General features: G+C 47.8%; 1 protein-coding gene across 5 annotated transcripts in view; it reads right to left on the bottom strand.

The window, feature by feature from the left end:
• The window catches only part of LOC129814002 (zinc finger protein 521-like), a 164,040-nt gene that overhangs the window by 69,135 nt on the left and 78,642 nt on the right, over window positions 1–16,263 (bottom strand). For 2 of the 5 annotated variants that reach the window (XM_055866720.1, XM_055866722.1), the window contains exons 4-5: window positions 10,556–14,112; window positions 10,077–10,170 (exon numbers count right to left, since the gene is read on the bottom strand). In XM_055866720.1, the coding sequence (XP_055722695.1) occupies window positions 10,077–10,170; window positions 10,556–14,112 (3,651 nt within the window). The remainder of the gene's footprint in view (window positions 1–10,076; window positions 10,171–10,555; window positions 14,113–16,263) is intronic. The other 3 variants (XM_055866724.1, XM_055866723.1, XM_055866721.1) reach the window with 2 other exon arrangements.

Raw genomic sequence — 16,263 nt, 5'->3', positions numbered from 1 at the left:
CTTCCCAATCCATGAAGCTACCACATCCTCACAGTCTTTCCCATATACCCTCCATCCAACTCATTTAATATAACTGTCACTGTTCACCTATCATAGGCTATTATCTGTCTCATCCACGTTCATTATTGAAGCTAATGATATGTTGTCCTCTCTGTTCCCCATTGAAGGAGGACTACATTAAAAGTCTCTTACTAACTTAATTAGTAATTATAAATGTTAAAGATTAATCAGAGGGAGAGTGGCTTAAGGTTTGCGTCTCCAGTGGGACAAATGGAAAGACAAAGGGCTGCGTCGGCACAATGTTCACGCTGAACCCTTACGGAATGAACAGAGAAGAACAACTCTGAACATTCTACCACTAACGCCAAACTAATGCCTGTCTATGTCTGAGTTAAATGTATTGTCTTTCAAAAAATCTGCATAGAAAATGTGTCAATTAAATATGTTAATGCAACAAAAACTATACCCGATAAATTATATTACATTTTTAGAACAAAACCATACATCTAAGCTCATAAACCAAAAAACACTGAATTTGGTACAGTATTTTACTTTCTTTTACTGTTGATTAGGCAAAACCACTATACAGTACGCTCCAGCAGTCTTGTCATGCTCATCACCTACTGTAGCGGGGATAATGTTGTAACAAAATGCAACGTATAATAATGGTAACAGATGATGCATGCAGGACACACATTATCCTCCACATAACACACATTAAACAACAACATAACTCACATTATCCTCCACATAACAAGATTGAAATGGATCCTCTCAATTAAAACCGTGATACAGACTAGATCTGCGCCACACCGACAATTCCACCTCAGCAGAGTCGAGGAACTGTATTAACACTGATACATCAACATTAATGCTTAATATGTACTGTAGCTTTCATCCTGGGAGTTCCTGTGGGAGTAATACTGTATGTACTGCAGCTTTCATCCTGGGAGTTCCTGTGGGAGTTCCATTAATGAGGAAGAATCGCCCAGGACCATCTCCTCTCCCAGTGTTCCGGAGTGTGTTGACGATGGAGCCTGAGGGGGCTGCAGTCACGGAATGGAACAGGGAAAACAAGCAGTAACTTTCTAAGATGAGGACGGGAAGAGTTGTGGAGAGGTGGAGGGATAAAGTGCAGATCTGTTTTCTCTTCATCTTGTTAAGGTTAAGAGGTCAAGTGAGGAGAGTCTACTGAGTCTACTGTCTTTTTATTGATCTAAAAGGGACATTGCAATTGTTTTTACCCTATAGTACAATTCTGAGTACAGTAAACAAAAAGCTAGTATTCTGAGTATTTTCCTCTAGAAATCACTGGTGTCCATTGTCATGTGTCTGCCCGTCTCCTTGAGAGGAGAAATGGCAGTGCTGCTATCACACGGGACGGGACGGGGACGGGACGGGGGGGCTGGCCGGTGGCCCACAGCACCTGAAACCTATTAGAGAGCGCTTCGGAACATTCCACAGGGTTCCTCCACTCCGCTTCACATTGGCCAGAGGGCATCATAAAGGTCTTCACTGAGAGGGTTGCTCACTAAATCAGATGCCCGTAGTTTTTCGTCCACAGACCCAGTGTATTGTACAGCTGGGACAGGCAAGTTGAAACAACAACCACCACTGCGTGAGAGAGAAGGGATAGATAGGGCTTCAAAAATGTCCAACAAGAGTTAAGACAATCTGGCTCTCCACCCCCCAAAAAAAAAAAATAAAAAAAAAATAAATAAAAAAATAAATAAAATCTGGCTCTTGTTGTTGGTGTTCAAGTCGGGCAATACAGCATGGCAAAGGGAAATATGACTACTAGAGCAGTGTAAGGGCCCCAGAGGGGTGTGTCTTCAGTCTTCTGCTGTACTCTCTGTTCACCCACAACTGTATGGCTTTACACGACACCAACTCCATCATCAAGTTTGCTCATGACACCACGGTTGTTGGCCTGATAACCAACAACGACAAGTCAGCTATGGAGGAGGTAAGTGAACTGGCATTGTGGTGTCATGACAACAACCTCTCCCTCAACGTCAGCAAGACAAATGAGTTGATTGTTGACTTCAGGAAGTAGAGGAGGGAGCGTGCCCTGATCCACATGAACAGGACTGCAGTAGAGAGAGTCACGAGTTTTAAGTTCCTCGTTGTCCACATCACCAAGGACTTTTCATGGACCAAAAACACCACCACTCTTGTCAAGAGGGCGCAACAGCATCTCTACTTCCTAAGGCAGCTGAAGAAATGTAGCATGCCACCCCAGATCCTCTCCAGATATTACCGCTGCACCATCGAGAGTTTCCTGACTAGTTGCATTACGGTCTGGAACGGAAATTGTGCACGACCGTGCACGACCGCATCAGCCCTCCAGTGGATGGTGAAGATGGCCCAGTACATCACTTGGATCGTGCTACCACCCATCCAGGACATCTACTCAAAACGGTGCCTGAGCACGCAGCATCATCAAGGACCCCACACACCCCAGCCACGAGCTGTTCTCTCCCTTACTGTTGGGCAGACAGTATTGGAGCATGAGGTCTGATACTAACAGGCTCAGAGACAGTTTATATCTACAGGCCATCAGACTGATTAACACTTGAACTGGACTGACCACCTGCTCTGATTCTCCGCACCTTAGCAAACATTCACTCACTCATGCACACACCCACACAGACATACACACACAAATATACGTTCATGCTACACACATCTCAACTGCTGCTACCGGACTCCTATTGCACTGCTCAGTACATACACTGCCCCCCAGCCCCTCCTTCCCCAATACACGTATACATATTAGATTATAAATTGAGCCTTCCTGTATTGTACTTATGCTAAAATGTTTATTCTATTCTACTGCCATTTACTTTATGTTCGTATTCAAATTTTTTACTATTTCTTATTGTTGTTGTCCAGAAGGAACCAAGTAAGCATTTTGTTGGACAATGTATACCATGCGTATCCCTTACATATGACTAATGAAACTTGAAACTAAGGACAGCGTGAAGAGCTCTTCTGAAAATATAAAAATGAAATACGAAAACGGAGGTCTTTATCAAAATATAACTAAAACGTCAAGAATGACTTTAATCTAACAACATACTCTAACAGATCATGTTTGTGTTCAATACTTTGCCATCTGGACTCATAACAGCCAGACCCCAATAGTGCACTCACACTAAGAAACAAGCACACAGAACCCAATGCCAACTTTACCACGCTAGCTAGCTCTATCTATGTACACACCACTGTCCCTGCACTGTCCCTGTGTTTAGCTGCAGCATCAAGGTCCATCTCTGTGCTCTGCTCTGCATTGGCTGGCTCTCTGTCTGTCCAAGCCTCAGTGTTATGCTCGGTGGGTTTAGCTCGATGGGTGTCTGTGGCCTCTCCTCTGGCCGCCCGTGTCCATTTGCTCTGCGGGTATGGCAGGCCCGAGCTGACAGATGGCAGCCCCTCTCCTCCACTCCCGTTCTCTGCTCCCACTCCGGAGTAACACAGTAACTGTTTTTTCCTCCGACGTTGACCTTGCCGCAGCCAGCCAGCAATCCAGGTTGGCACTCCGCCTGTCGAACAGGAGGGTAATGAAGTCCAGTGCAGCTCACATGATTATTAAGGCTTTGGCGCTGGGGGGCCTTTTGAGGGGCTCACGCTCTACCCCCCTCACCTCTCTTCTCCCCTCCCTTCTCCTCCCATGTCTGTCGTTCACACACCAAGCGCTGATGAGAACAGTCAATCGTTACACAGCACTTTGGAAACACCAATTGTGCGCCATTTAGAGTGTTCCAATCCTTGGGTACATCTCTTTAGCTGTTTGTTGTTGGTTCGTAGCCATAGAATCTGCTAGAGTTAAGTTATGCCACTGGAATCTTTATTGCTTTTAAGTAGAATAGTTGTCTTATATCACAACCGGATGTACTGCTGTAATTCCTCCCAGCTGACACCAACACGGAAGGACTATGTCAGGACTAAAGTTTCATCAGATGAAGCTACTGTATATAGGTGACAACTTCTAAAGCCAGACCACCACGCCACGTCAGTCTATCACACCACCACGCCACGTCAGTCTATCACACAACCACACCGTGTCAGTCTGCCACGCCACGTCAGTCTACCACACCACACCGCCACGCCACGTCAGTCTACCACACCACACCGCCACACCACGTCAGTCTACCACACCACACCGCCATGCCACATCAGTCTACCACACCACACCGCCATGCCACGTCAGTCTACCACACCACACCGCCATGCCACATCAGTCTACCACACCATACCGCCATGCTACGTCAGTCTACCACACCACACCGCCATGCCACGTCAGTTTACCACACCACACCGCCATGCCACGTCAGTCTACCACGCCACACCTTCATGCCACATCAGTCTACCACACCACACCGCCATGCCACGTCAGTCTACCACACCACACCGCCATGCCACATCAGTCTACCACACCACACCGCCATGCCACATCAGTCTACCATACCACACCACCATGCCACGTCAGTCTACCACACCACACCGCCATGCCACGTCATTTCTACCACAACACAACGCTAACCCTGTAATTCTCCCCAGGGCAGAGGGAGGCATCTCTCTCCAGGCACACTCAGTCTGGGTCACACAATGAGAGGTTGTTCTGCGATTTGAGAGGTGTGGGTTGCAGCATTGACCTTTACTAAGGCAGAGCTGTCTGTTTGCACTGCTCCCATAAGCCACCTCCCCGCCTGACTGCTTAGCAACCCCCTCGGACCGGGGCGGGCCGCGGTGCGCATGCTCCGATGGCCTCCGTGACATCTAGGAACCTCCGGGGAGGGACAGGAATGGAAGGGTTAATTCTGATCATACAGTATTTATAGGCCAATTCAGAACAAGGGTTGGCATTAACACTCTAAAGGAGACATCCCTCCTGTATATCAATAAAACATAGAAGAGCCAGGACTGGAGCACAGAAAGGATTAGCCTTCTACCTCAAGCTCATTCCAGGTCTGCCGAGAAACCAAGCAGTCTGACATGGTAGCTGGGCTAGAGCTACAACAGACAAATTCGTCATTAGGTAGAGTACTACAACAGTATCTCCTCAAAAGGATTTGCCAAAATAATATCACCATGGTGACATGACATCAGCCTACCAATCACAACAGAGTCCAGACATTGTTCGCTCAAAACCTTGTGCAAACACACCGTATGAACTGTGGGAGGATCACATATTGTCTCACATGTTGGCCTAGTCTGTGAGGTTTGGGGAAATATCAAGAAAATCACTATATAAGGACCATATCAGACTGAGCTTGTCTGGCCTAGCAACAGACCATCATAACATAAATACCTTTCCAAGAAGAGTACATTCACCGCAATGCTGTAAAAGCTTTTAATAGAGACAGTCTATGAGTTAAAGGAGAACTTTAACTTTTTTTTAAGGAAGAAGCTAGAATCCAGTCAGGTACAAACTGTGCAATTGAATGTGTCGAAACTACAGATAGTATTTTTCTTTGCAGCCCATCTCTGTTTCTCTATTCTCCTCATGGACTCCACATTAGTCAGGCAGAGAGGTATAATGTAACGGGAAGGAAGGTGAGCGTAATTGCATATTAGCAGCAGCACACTCGACTGCGCGGGAGGTGACTGCGCTAACGAATCGAGAGGAGTTATTATTAATCACCAATTAATACAAATCAGGCTAGAAATCGCACTCAGTCTACAGTACGCATGGCTTCCTTTTGTTTCCAATGGCTGATCTGGGCTGGTCAGAGTGAGGCTGGTCTGTTCTCTTATTTATTTCATAACATTTAATCGAGTTCCTGTTGCTGTGGTATGTTGTGTTGACTATTGGGTTTTAGAGTCTGATCCAACCCCCTAGGATTGAAATGAGAAGCCTGTTCCACTATGTTTGTTAACAGATGACATGTGTATGTGCTTTATGAATGAGATTAATTCATTGCAGAGCACAGGTTATTGTTATACTGTCTGGTGGTAGTAACAACAAAACACTAGAACCATCAACTTTCTTTACGGAAATAAATGTTCTTTAATGGAGTAGTGAGTGAGTGTGTCGCCACTAGTGAAGAGAATGACAGAGACGGCCTAATCAACACACCATTGTCCAAACTGCTCCAGGGACCCACAACCAGGAGGAAAGGGAACATTTGAAGCCCTTTAGAAGGCAATGAAATGAGCCTTTTAGCCTCAACTACAGCTATACTTCTCTATTTACTCTATCATCACTAAAACCCAAACACAGTAAGGGTTGCCAGATTGGTGGTTCATATAAAAAACTAAACAACAAGCCTTTTAACAACTGAAAACAGCTATTCTTCCTGCTTTACTACATCACTAAAAGCGGAACACAGTTAGGGTTGCCAGATTGGTGGTAAGTATGAAAAACGGTGTCAGAGAGAGTCAGGGAGGGAGAGATAACAGAGACAGAGGTTGAATCTGGAGGAGGGCTAGAGGCCTCATGCTCCTCACCCTCCTCTCTCCAGCTCTGTAACGGCCCACAGTGACCTGCTTCACACAGAGCGGCCAGCTGTACACCAAATGTGCCTTTCCCTCTCCGCCCCGAACCTCGTACCCTACCCCTCCTGTGCCCCCCCCCCCCGCCCAAGCTGACCAGGCCACTGGCTCCGCTCTGTGAGAGGGAGAAGGCTCCTCCCTGAATTGGCTGCAGGCTCAGCGTTGTCCTGTCACCAGCCCAAAAAACGGTAGAGGTGACCCCAAAACCACTTTCTGGAATGTCCTGCCCTGCTGCCTAGGGTTTATTTGTTTATGATTGTCCTTCTGAGCCTTGCCACCTTGGCTGGAGTAGCTTGGACTGGACTAGTATAAAAATATAGGATCAGAGTGGACACCAAAATTGTGAAAATGTGAGACTCTTCTTCACTTTTTAAGCACCATGCTCACTGCCCATGCTTTTAAAAGGTGTCATTGGTCACTGAAATCCACAGAGGGATATTTGAGACAGTAGGATAAATGGGTCAAAAGTCACCCCCCATGAGTTTACGGTGAGGTCAAAGTGAAGCGCTGTGGAGAGGTTATGTCCCATTGGTTTAAACCCAACAGGCTTAACTGACATATGAAGGAGCTTCAAAGGCAAACAGTTAAAAACAAATAATAACTTGAGCAAACAAACAACCCATCTAGAGCAGGGATGGGCAATTCTGATGGTGGTGGGGCCCAAGAAAAATCCTAACTCATCATGAAGGGCTGCGGCGTCTCGCAGGTCTGCATACCCACATGCATACACACACGTAGTCAGAGCTGGCTCTAGCCTTTTGGGGGGCCTGAGCAACACATTTTATCGGCCTCTTGACAGCGGAGAAAACATTTTTTAACTGCGGGCCTGCAAAAGGGGGCCACGCGCCGGCCGCCAGTTACCCATCCCTGATCTAGAGTGCTTGTCTCATACAACCCAAACAGATGATGATTGACACAAATTTGTTGTATCCGTGTGGAGGATGAAGAATTCAGAATGCCTTAATCAACATCCTGCACAAAGAAAGACACGAATTAGGGTTTGATAGTCGACAACCACAACAACTGAAAGCAGTATAAATCTGTTTTGTCGGGCACCCTCAATTCTGTAAGTGCGCCATGCCAAAAAAAACTGTAAACCAAAGAGTGGCCAGCTGTCTTCTGGCCTGCTATTAAATTGCTCCTTGGATGGTGGCAATATCATTTTTTTCTCCATAGGAGTATCACACCAGGTCCCCAAACAGAGCGACCAGCTGTACAGCAAATGTGTACTGATCCATCTGGGCCCTAGCAGGTTGCAGCCTCCATCTTAAGACACTTGGGTCTGTTTCCAGTGCTTGGCCAGAGCTGGTCTAGCCTGGTTAAACCAGACTGAACACAGAGTCAACATTGTGAACACAGTGTTGAGTCTGGTTCAACCAGGCTAGGGCTGGTATGCAGTGTACTGTCCTCCTTCATTCACACCCATAGCCACCTCCCTCCTTCCCTCCCTCCCTTCCACTTCCAAATGATCATGCTAAATGTTGAGAAGCAATGCACCAGAGCTGTGCTTTCTGTCGTCATGCGAGCATAATATCCATGCATCAAAATGTGCTGGCAAACGTACAAACACAAGGCCACAAGCTAGCTAGCTCTTTGGTAAGGAAAGCGGGGAGGAAGGGGAGACAGAGTGCACTTGGTTTACGGTCAGAAATGATTGTATTACAAAGACAGACAGCTGAAAAGGACTTGTTCCATACACTTAGCGACAGCTTTATGTCACGCCACATCACTATATATAGTTATCAGTGTGAAGCAAAACCAGTGTGGAGTGGGGTAGGAGTGGAGCAGGGTATGGGTTGAAAATAACACCCCTATGAATCCAGCTCCTGCTCCATTACCTAGGCTAATAACGCTGAGAGCTGAGCAGAGATGACCCGAGCCCCGTTTCCCCTCTCTTGTGCAGATGGCCATTAAAGTGAGAAAGTGTCCCTTTTTCAGGGAGAAAGAGACGGTATTTAGAGCTTTTCCAAATGAGGGTATTTCAGTTTTTTGGGGGGCTAAATTGGGTTTGTGGTAATTACAGCCTGTTCCAGGTTTAACCCTCCCATTGTCGGAGAGGGAGAGCAGGAAGAGAAATGCCTCAGCATATAAAACCAACCAATGTCAACTCTGAACAATGTTTGTGTAGTAACATAACTATAGGCAATTAACCAAAAATTACAAAAATATTACAATTACTTTTTATTGATTATATCTATTTCTCTTTTATCTATTTGAAGTATATACGTTCTTTAACAAAATGCATTCGATCAATCAATATTTGATTTTGATCCATTGCACATATGTATTTATTCCAAATAAAGTAATTTCAGATTTGTTTTTCTGAAACTGTTTGGATTCTAACATTATGGGGGAATAGCATGCCTGTCTGTGTGGCTAAAAGACTTAAAGTAACCAGTAGGGGGAGGTGTTTTGAGAGGACTAGCGCTAGCATGGTGATGTATTAGGCACCCCCAGTAAAGTGTAGAGAGAGCAGATCAGATGAATACAAACCAGCCACACACATAGCTACACACCTCTCTCTCTCTCTCTCTCTCTCTCTCTCTCTCTCTCTCTCTCACTCTCACACACACACACACACACACACACACACACACACACACACACACACACACACACACACACACACACACACACACATACAGCTCAAAATCAGAAATCACATGCCTGTGATTGTTTATGCACAAACAGTGTGTTCCTGATAGAATTGCCCACCGGTCCTTATAGAATTGCCCACCGTGTTTAAATTCACCTGCGCCTAGAAGCGCGTCCCAAACAGAGAGGCGGGTTGGTTCCAGATCAATGAGTCTCTCTCCCACTGAAGACAACAGATAATGCAGTGTAATGAAAGAGACGCCAAACGAGTTGAATAAATGAATGAATAAAGGAAGGTGAGACTGGAATTCAGACGCCTACTTACTGCAGGCAAGAAAGAAAGAAGCCTGGGTAGTGAATTGTGTTTTCTCTGCAAATGATTCTACCTGCATACAAATGAAAGCCAAAAGTAAAGACATTTGAGAATTATAGAACAGGAGAGGGTATGCTCTTTGTGTATTAATTAAGCATTCAGAATATGAATGTGTTGAATGACATTTGAATGAAGGGTATTATCTAGAATCTTGTCTGATGAACTTAGTCTACATGCATCAAATTGTACTACATTGTTGTTTTCCTACATTTCATACAGGATCAGGCATTTCAGCGTTGACAGACAACAATGTCTGAAAATCAAAAGCAGGCTCACACATAATGTTCATGCTTGTGCATCCCAGGGGCTTTCATCACAAATTCACAAGGTATAAAAATAGAAGATTTTATATTCTATAGTTCTGCTTACAGTAATTATTTTTGTTACTACAAAGGGTGTACTGCGTGTGAAAGATTTAAAGCCAAATATGAAACAATATGCTCTGGATAAGAGCGTCTGCAAAATGAACAAAACGGAATGTAAATGGAATATCTTCGGGAAATATGTTGAATAATTAAACAATATATCAACAGATATTCCTTTGTATGACTACATTAGACAGTACCTCAAAACAAGTGACCATAAACATGGAGAGAAATATGAAATGAGTCACCTCTCCTACCTAGCATGTGATTGGCCACGTGGACCTGGATGTCCCATTCGCTGTAGAAGACCATCTGACACTTGATGCACTGGTAGGTCTTCTTCTGAGCAAAAGACCAGGAGGAAAAGACAACACAAGGACACAGGGTTTTATACTATGTCAATGTCACATTCTTACTGAGCACTCTGAGTAGTTCTGAGCAGTTCTTTGGCTACAAATCTGAAACTAATGTGTATACTCTGTGATTAATTAACAAGCTCACTGGACAACCAAAAAACTCTGATTCTTTTCTAATTTGGTAATTTTATAAGATACGTTTTATCATATAGGGGCGGTTTCCCTGAAACAGATGAAGCCAAATCCAGGAATAAAAAGCATGGTCAATAAAAAATCTCCATTAAAATAGCTTTTTAGTGTAGGACTAGGTTGAATCTCTCTCAGGGAAACCGGCACCTTTTGTTTATTTACATTATATTAAAGTCCCTTACCTCCTCAGTCTGTGAGGGGCTTGCCCTGGGCATGGGGGAGATCTGTGGGGTCCTGAGCTGCCCGCTGTTGCTGTCCCCTGCCTGTTCCCTGTGCACCGTCTGGGCGTGGTTCTGCAGCTCCGCCTCTGACTCAAACTTCACATTGCAGCTGGTACATCGAGTCTTGGCGGCGCTTGAGGAGATAGAGGAGGAGGACGATGACGATGAATGGGCCAGCTTGCCTTTCCCCTCCCCGGGGCTGAGACTCTCCATATGAGCGGTCCATGCTGCTGCAGGCATGGCTGGGGTCGTGGCTCCTCCCCCTCCCTGCTGCTGCCTACCTCCGTTCATTACCTTGGGGCTAGAGCTCTTTGAGCCAGCGGCGCTGACACACGCGGCACACAGCCCGTACGGCAGCCCGTTGATGTCTAGCTTCACCAGGTCAGATTTGGACCGGAACTCCTTCAGGCACGAGGCACACTTGAAGAGCTTCTGGTTGACCTGGTGGTGTTGTTGGTGATGATGGTGGTTGTGGGAAGCCAGATTGGTGGTGCGGCCAATGGGGTGGTTGGTGGACATTGTGCCAGTCTTCTGCATGTGGAAGGTGCCGTGAATCTTGAGCTCCAGGGTGGAGGTGACGGTCTGCATGCACACCACACAGCGGAAGCCCGTCAGGGAGTTCCTCAGGTCTGGGTGCATCTGGCAGTGCTCCATGAAGTCCTCCTCGCTCTGCAGGGGCATCTTGCAGATTCGGCAGCTGCCTGTGTCTAGGCTCTTGCTGTGGGTGACCTTGTGCTCGGTCAGTGTGAGCAGCGAGGGGAAACGCTCTCCGCATATGGGACACATGTAGTGCTTGACGGGACCCAGGTGGGTTTGCATGTGTTCCCTCAGACCTGCCTCTGAGAAGAAGGTGCGTTGGCAAACGTTACACTTGTGGGTGCCCTTGATCAGGTCGGACTTCCTCTTCGCCATGGCGCTCTCGCCCGGGCGGATGTTGTGGTCTCGGAGTTGGTGGTTGGTGAGGAGGGAGTCCATTGTGTACGATGCCCCGCAGATGTCGCACCCGAACAAGGGGTCAGCGGTGTCCACTTCCTCCTCACTCCCATCATGGTTGTTTGGGGACTCCAACACGCCCCCTGATCCTGCCACCCCTACACCATGGCTGTTGGTCAACAGACCCTGTAGCTCTGCGTCGTCCTTGGCCGCTGGGTGGTGGTCCACTCCTCCGGTGGTGGATCCATTGGCGCCACAGTTCTGGGCCTTTCCCTCGAACACACAGTGCTTCTCCCTCAGGTGCTTCTCCAGAAGTACGATGGCTTGGAATGCTTTGCTGCAGAAGCGGCAGTTATACTTCTTGCTGTGGGTGGTGATGTGGCACTGCAGCTCCACCTCCGTGCCGAAGGACTCCCCGCAGAAGATGCAGCGGTGGGCCCGGCCTTGGTTCTCCAGGTGGCTGTGCTTGACATGCAGCTGCAGGTCGGCCTCGTGCCTGAAGTCCCAGTTACATGAGGTACAGCGGTACACCTTTTTCTCGTTGCTGTGCTTGACGGCCAGGTGGAGCTGAGTGGACACCTTGGAGTCAAACACTTCCTGGCAGAGAGTGCAGCGGAAGAACACGAACGTGTGCATTTCCAGCAGGTGTTTCTGCAGGTCGTCCACTGAGGTGAACTGCTTGTCGCAGCTCTCGCAGATGTAGTAGGTAGAGGTGATGGTGAAGTGGACCGTCACATGCTTAAGCAGGGACTCCTGGTTGGGGAAGTCCTTGCTGCACTGGGGGCAGGTGAGCTGGGGCTGTATTCCATCCAGGTGAGTTTTCAGGTGGGTCTGGAACAGGTCCAGGCTGGTGTACTTGGCCCCACACTGGTTGCAGATGAACTCGCTAATGCCACGATTGCCACGAGAGGAGGAACCATGAAGGAAAGATTGATCAATCGATATGGGTGAGGAAGGGCTGAGGGTCCGCAGAGACTTCTTCCCATTGTTGATGTAGTTCAGCGCCAGCGGAATGTTCTTGTGGTTTTCTTTGATGTGCTTGTTCAGCTTCAGAACGCTGTTGAAGATTGGCGAGTTGGTGCAGTAGGAGCAGGAGTACACCTCCACGACGGGCTCCTTGGGGGTCACCGTCAGGGGGGAGTCGAAACGCAGGCTGCCTGCCTCACAGTGGGTCTGACGGACGTGCTCCTCCAGCGTGGCTTCGGTCAGGAACCCCATAAAGCACTGGGGACAGAAGAAGGCATTGCTCTCCTTGGCCACGGGGCTGGGGAAGCTATGGGAGCAGCGGATGTGTTCTTGAAGAGCGTTGAGGTTACTCAGCACCTCAGTGCAGAAGTTACACTGGAGCAAGGTGTCGGGCAGGCTGGCCACCAGGGCGGCATGGTCCTCGGCGTTGTGCACCTGCTTTAGGTGCTCGCTCAGGTTGAACAGGGAGGGCAGCAACTCCAGGCAGAACTGACAGGTGTGTGCCTGCTCAGGTTTGTCAAGGTGCATGGTCCGCAGGTGTATCTGAAGTACGGCCAGGCTATTGAACACCTGCTTGTTGCAGTAGATGCAGCTGTAGGAGATCTTGGGCTGCTTGGAGGAGCGTCCCCCGACGTCATGTGAGGTGTGCTGGGCAGCCCTCTTCCTCCTCCCCCGGGTCTTGGGCACAGGCGGGGCGGCCTCCACCATGGTGGAGCTGTCGACGGAGAGGTTGGAGTCCGGGGTGGTGCTGGAGACGGAGGTGTAGCCCACAGTGAGCAGGGAAGGGCTGTTGCTGTGGTTACTGGACTCAGGGAGTTGATGGATGTCCATGTGGGCATAGAGGTCCTCCACGGAGAGGAAGTGCTCGGAGCAGACGGCGCAGCAGTGACCTTTGCGGTCGTGGCTGTGGGCCTGGTCAATGTGTGTCAGCAGGACGCCCTCATCGCTGAAGGGCTCGTGGCAGTAGATGCACTGCAGGGCACCGCCCAGGCCCCCATCCTCTGATGGAGAGCACTCAGGGTGGCACTCAGCGATGTGCCTCTGCAACTCCTCAGGGACGTCAAAGCCCTCCTCGCAGCGGCTGCATTTCCTTGTCTCCTTCAGCTTCCATTCCTCCTTGGAGAATCCACTGCCTGACCCCCTGCTGCTGCTGTCTTTGCCCCGCTCGTGGACCTGCATGTGTCCGTGGAGGGAGCTGGAGGAGAGGAAGCCCCGGCGGCACACAGGGCACTTGTGGGGCTTGTTGGAGGCGTGGGTCTTCATATGGATCTTGAGGTGGTCGCTGCGTGAGAAGGCCGAGTCGCATTCGCCACAATGATATTTCTTGTCGCCGGTGTGCAGCTTGACATGCCGGTCGCGGCTGCGCTTGTGCTTGAACAGGCGGCTGCAGAAGGTGCAACTGAAGGGGAGCTTGTCACCGTGGCTCTGCTCGTGGCGCTTGAGGAAGCTCAGACGGCTGAAGGACTTGTCGCAGAACTGGCACGGGTACGGTAGGCCGGGGCCCCCTTCATCCTCGCCAAAATCATAGTCTTCGCAGTGGCCGGGGGAAGTCTGGTCTTTACTGGATGGAGATGATGCAGTCCAAGAACAGGATGGGTCCTCATCGAGATCAACACCGTCTGTACATAGATACAGGTACATAGAGAGAGAAGAGAGAGAGAGAGTGGAGGGGGGAGAGAGAGGGAGAGAGAGGTAAGAGAAAGTGGGGAACAAGAGGGAGAGGGAGAGAGAGGTGTTTTGTCAGATTGCATTAGGAACTCATTTGTCTCAGCTCTGTTAAATAGTAAAGGTTGGCTGCTGTGGCATTAGTCATTATGGTAATTGCAAGGTAGCTAAGTATGAGTTTACATTCCTTTGTTACTTTGACATTTTTTCTCTTGTTACTGCATTATGCTTGCCTCTCACAGGAAACAATGCCTCATCTAAAATCATACATTTCAACCTGCTATTTAAAGTATAATTACAGGTAAGGAAAGAAAAATGAAAACGCTTTTACCACAATTAACCTTGTATGGGGCCATGTAATGGCTTAGCCCACCGTGACTCACAATGCAAACTCTCTGACATTTAAACCCCAACACAAGGCAATGGGGGGCTTCAAGATGTAAGCCCCACATGAGGTAAATTAGGACATGTTTATTATTCTTTAGCAATTACCTGAATAGTTTCTATGAAATAATAAGCTTTAAAATGACCTTACGTCAACGGAGACAAGAGAACAAAAGTCAAAAGGGAGATTTGAAACAAAGACAGAAATTGAAACACACTGTACATAAATATGCAAAAACAACACTCTCGTCTCGACTGCAAAATGAGCAACTTTTTAAGAGAAACGCGGTTTGTTCTGACCATTAATCTGTTCTAGATATTAGATTATAGAATATTGGCTGAGCAGAGTGAGTGCTGGCTAAACCAAGACATAAGGCAGCCGGTGCTGGATAGATAAGGTGTGCCAGGGGGCACTGTGAAGGGTTAAGGTGAGGTCAGAGAGAGAGTGATGGGGGGAGCGTGGGGGAGGATAAATACCTCACCCAAGGACAAGCAGGTGCAGTGAATGACCTGGGGACATCAGAACAACTGCCAATGTGCCCTCGCTTTTATCGTTATCACAATTGGTTATTCGTGAGATTCCAATGGTGCGTAACACAGCAGTGTGATATAAACACCATTTTTCAGGATGTTCCAAAGGTGACGGACCACTTCTTCCCCCTGCCCAATTCTAAGTGCTGTGAACTTCTTTACTTGAATAAAACCATGTAATCTCACCCCTTCAGAAAAAAAGCCCAAGTCAAAAGGCCAAAACTTGCATTGGAATGGGAAAAACAAGAGGAAACTGCACAGATTTATTTTACTTATTTATTTATGGGACGGCTGGGGGAAAAGCATAAAGCCTCCATCATTCCAGCATCCAACCTTCCCCTTCACCACGTTATCTTTCAGCTGACACATACTGTAAGTCTCTCTCTCCCTCTCTCGTTCTGTTGTTTTTGATGGTGAGAGAGATCTGCCTTTCGTCAGGATAACATACCATCACTGAGCACTTACAGCCGTCATCAGGGCCTATCTTCAGGAAACAGATGGGGTCGGAGGTTATTCCCCTGCCCCCCCACTGCCCCCCACAGCCCACTTTACACAAGCTCTCACTCAAGGAGCAGGCAGAAAACCAAAGCATCTACTGACTTTCTTTATCCAGTTCATCCATGTTGTTTTATTCTGCTTTGAGGGAGGATGGGTGAGTCAGTGGAATGCCCTCCCCCACAGAGTGGGAGGATCTGCGCACGCACACACACACACACACACACACACACACACACACACACACACACACACACACACACACACACACACACACACACACACACACACACTCTCCCAGGGTTGGAGTAGACAGCGGAGCAGAGAGGATTGACCCTAACCAATGCCTTATAGTCAAGCATGTTAGCTAGGAGACGAGACCAAAACAAACAAACACATATATAACAAGATATATACAAGGCAAAATCTAATTCCGCCTGTCTTAAATGATGATGGCATCGCCGGCAGACATTGCGATGCTGTCAAGGCTGCCTCCTCCCTTCTTTGTTGACTGATTTATATTATTTATATCATGTCTTTATTACATTGAGCTGCATACATTAGTTAGCATACAAACCCAAGAGTGGGGAGTGGGAGTCATGAGTAAGGTACACGTGGGCCATCATTTGAGTTGAACTGTCAGATGCTTAATTGACTTAACATGCTCCATGGTGCCACATTGTTGATTAACACAA

This window comes from Salvelinus fontinalis, chromosome 17 (genome assembly GCF_029448725.1).
Source record: "Salvelinus fontinalis isolate EN_2023a chromosome 17, ASM2944872v1, whole genome shotgun sequence".
Lineage (NCBI taxonomy): Eukaryota > Metazoa > Chordata > Actinopteri > Salmoniformes > Salmonidae > Salvelinus > Salvelinus fontinalis.
The sequence above is the reverse complement of the archived record's forward strand: the minus strand, read 5'-3'. Positions and strand labels throughout refer to the sequence as shown.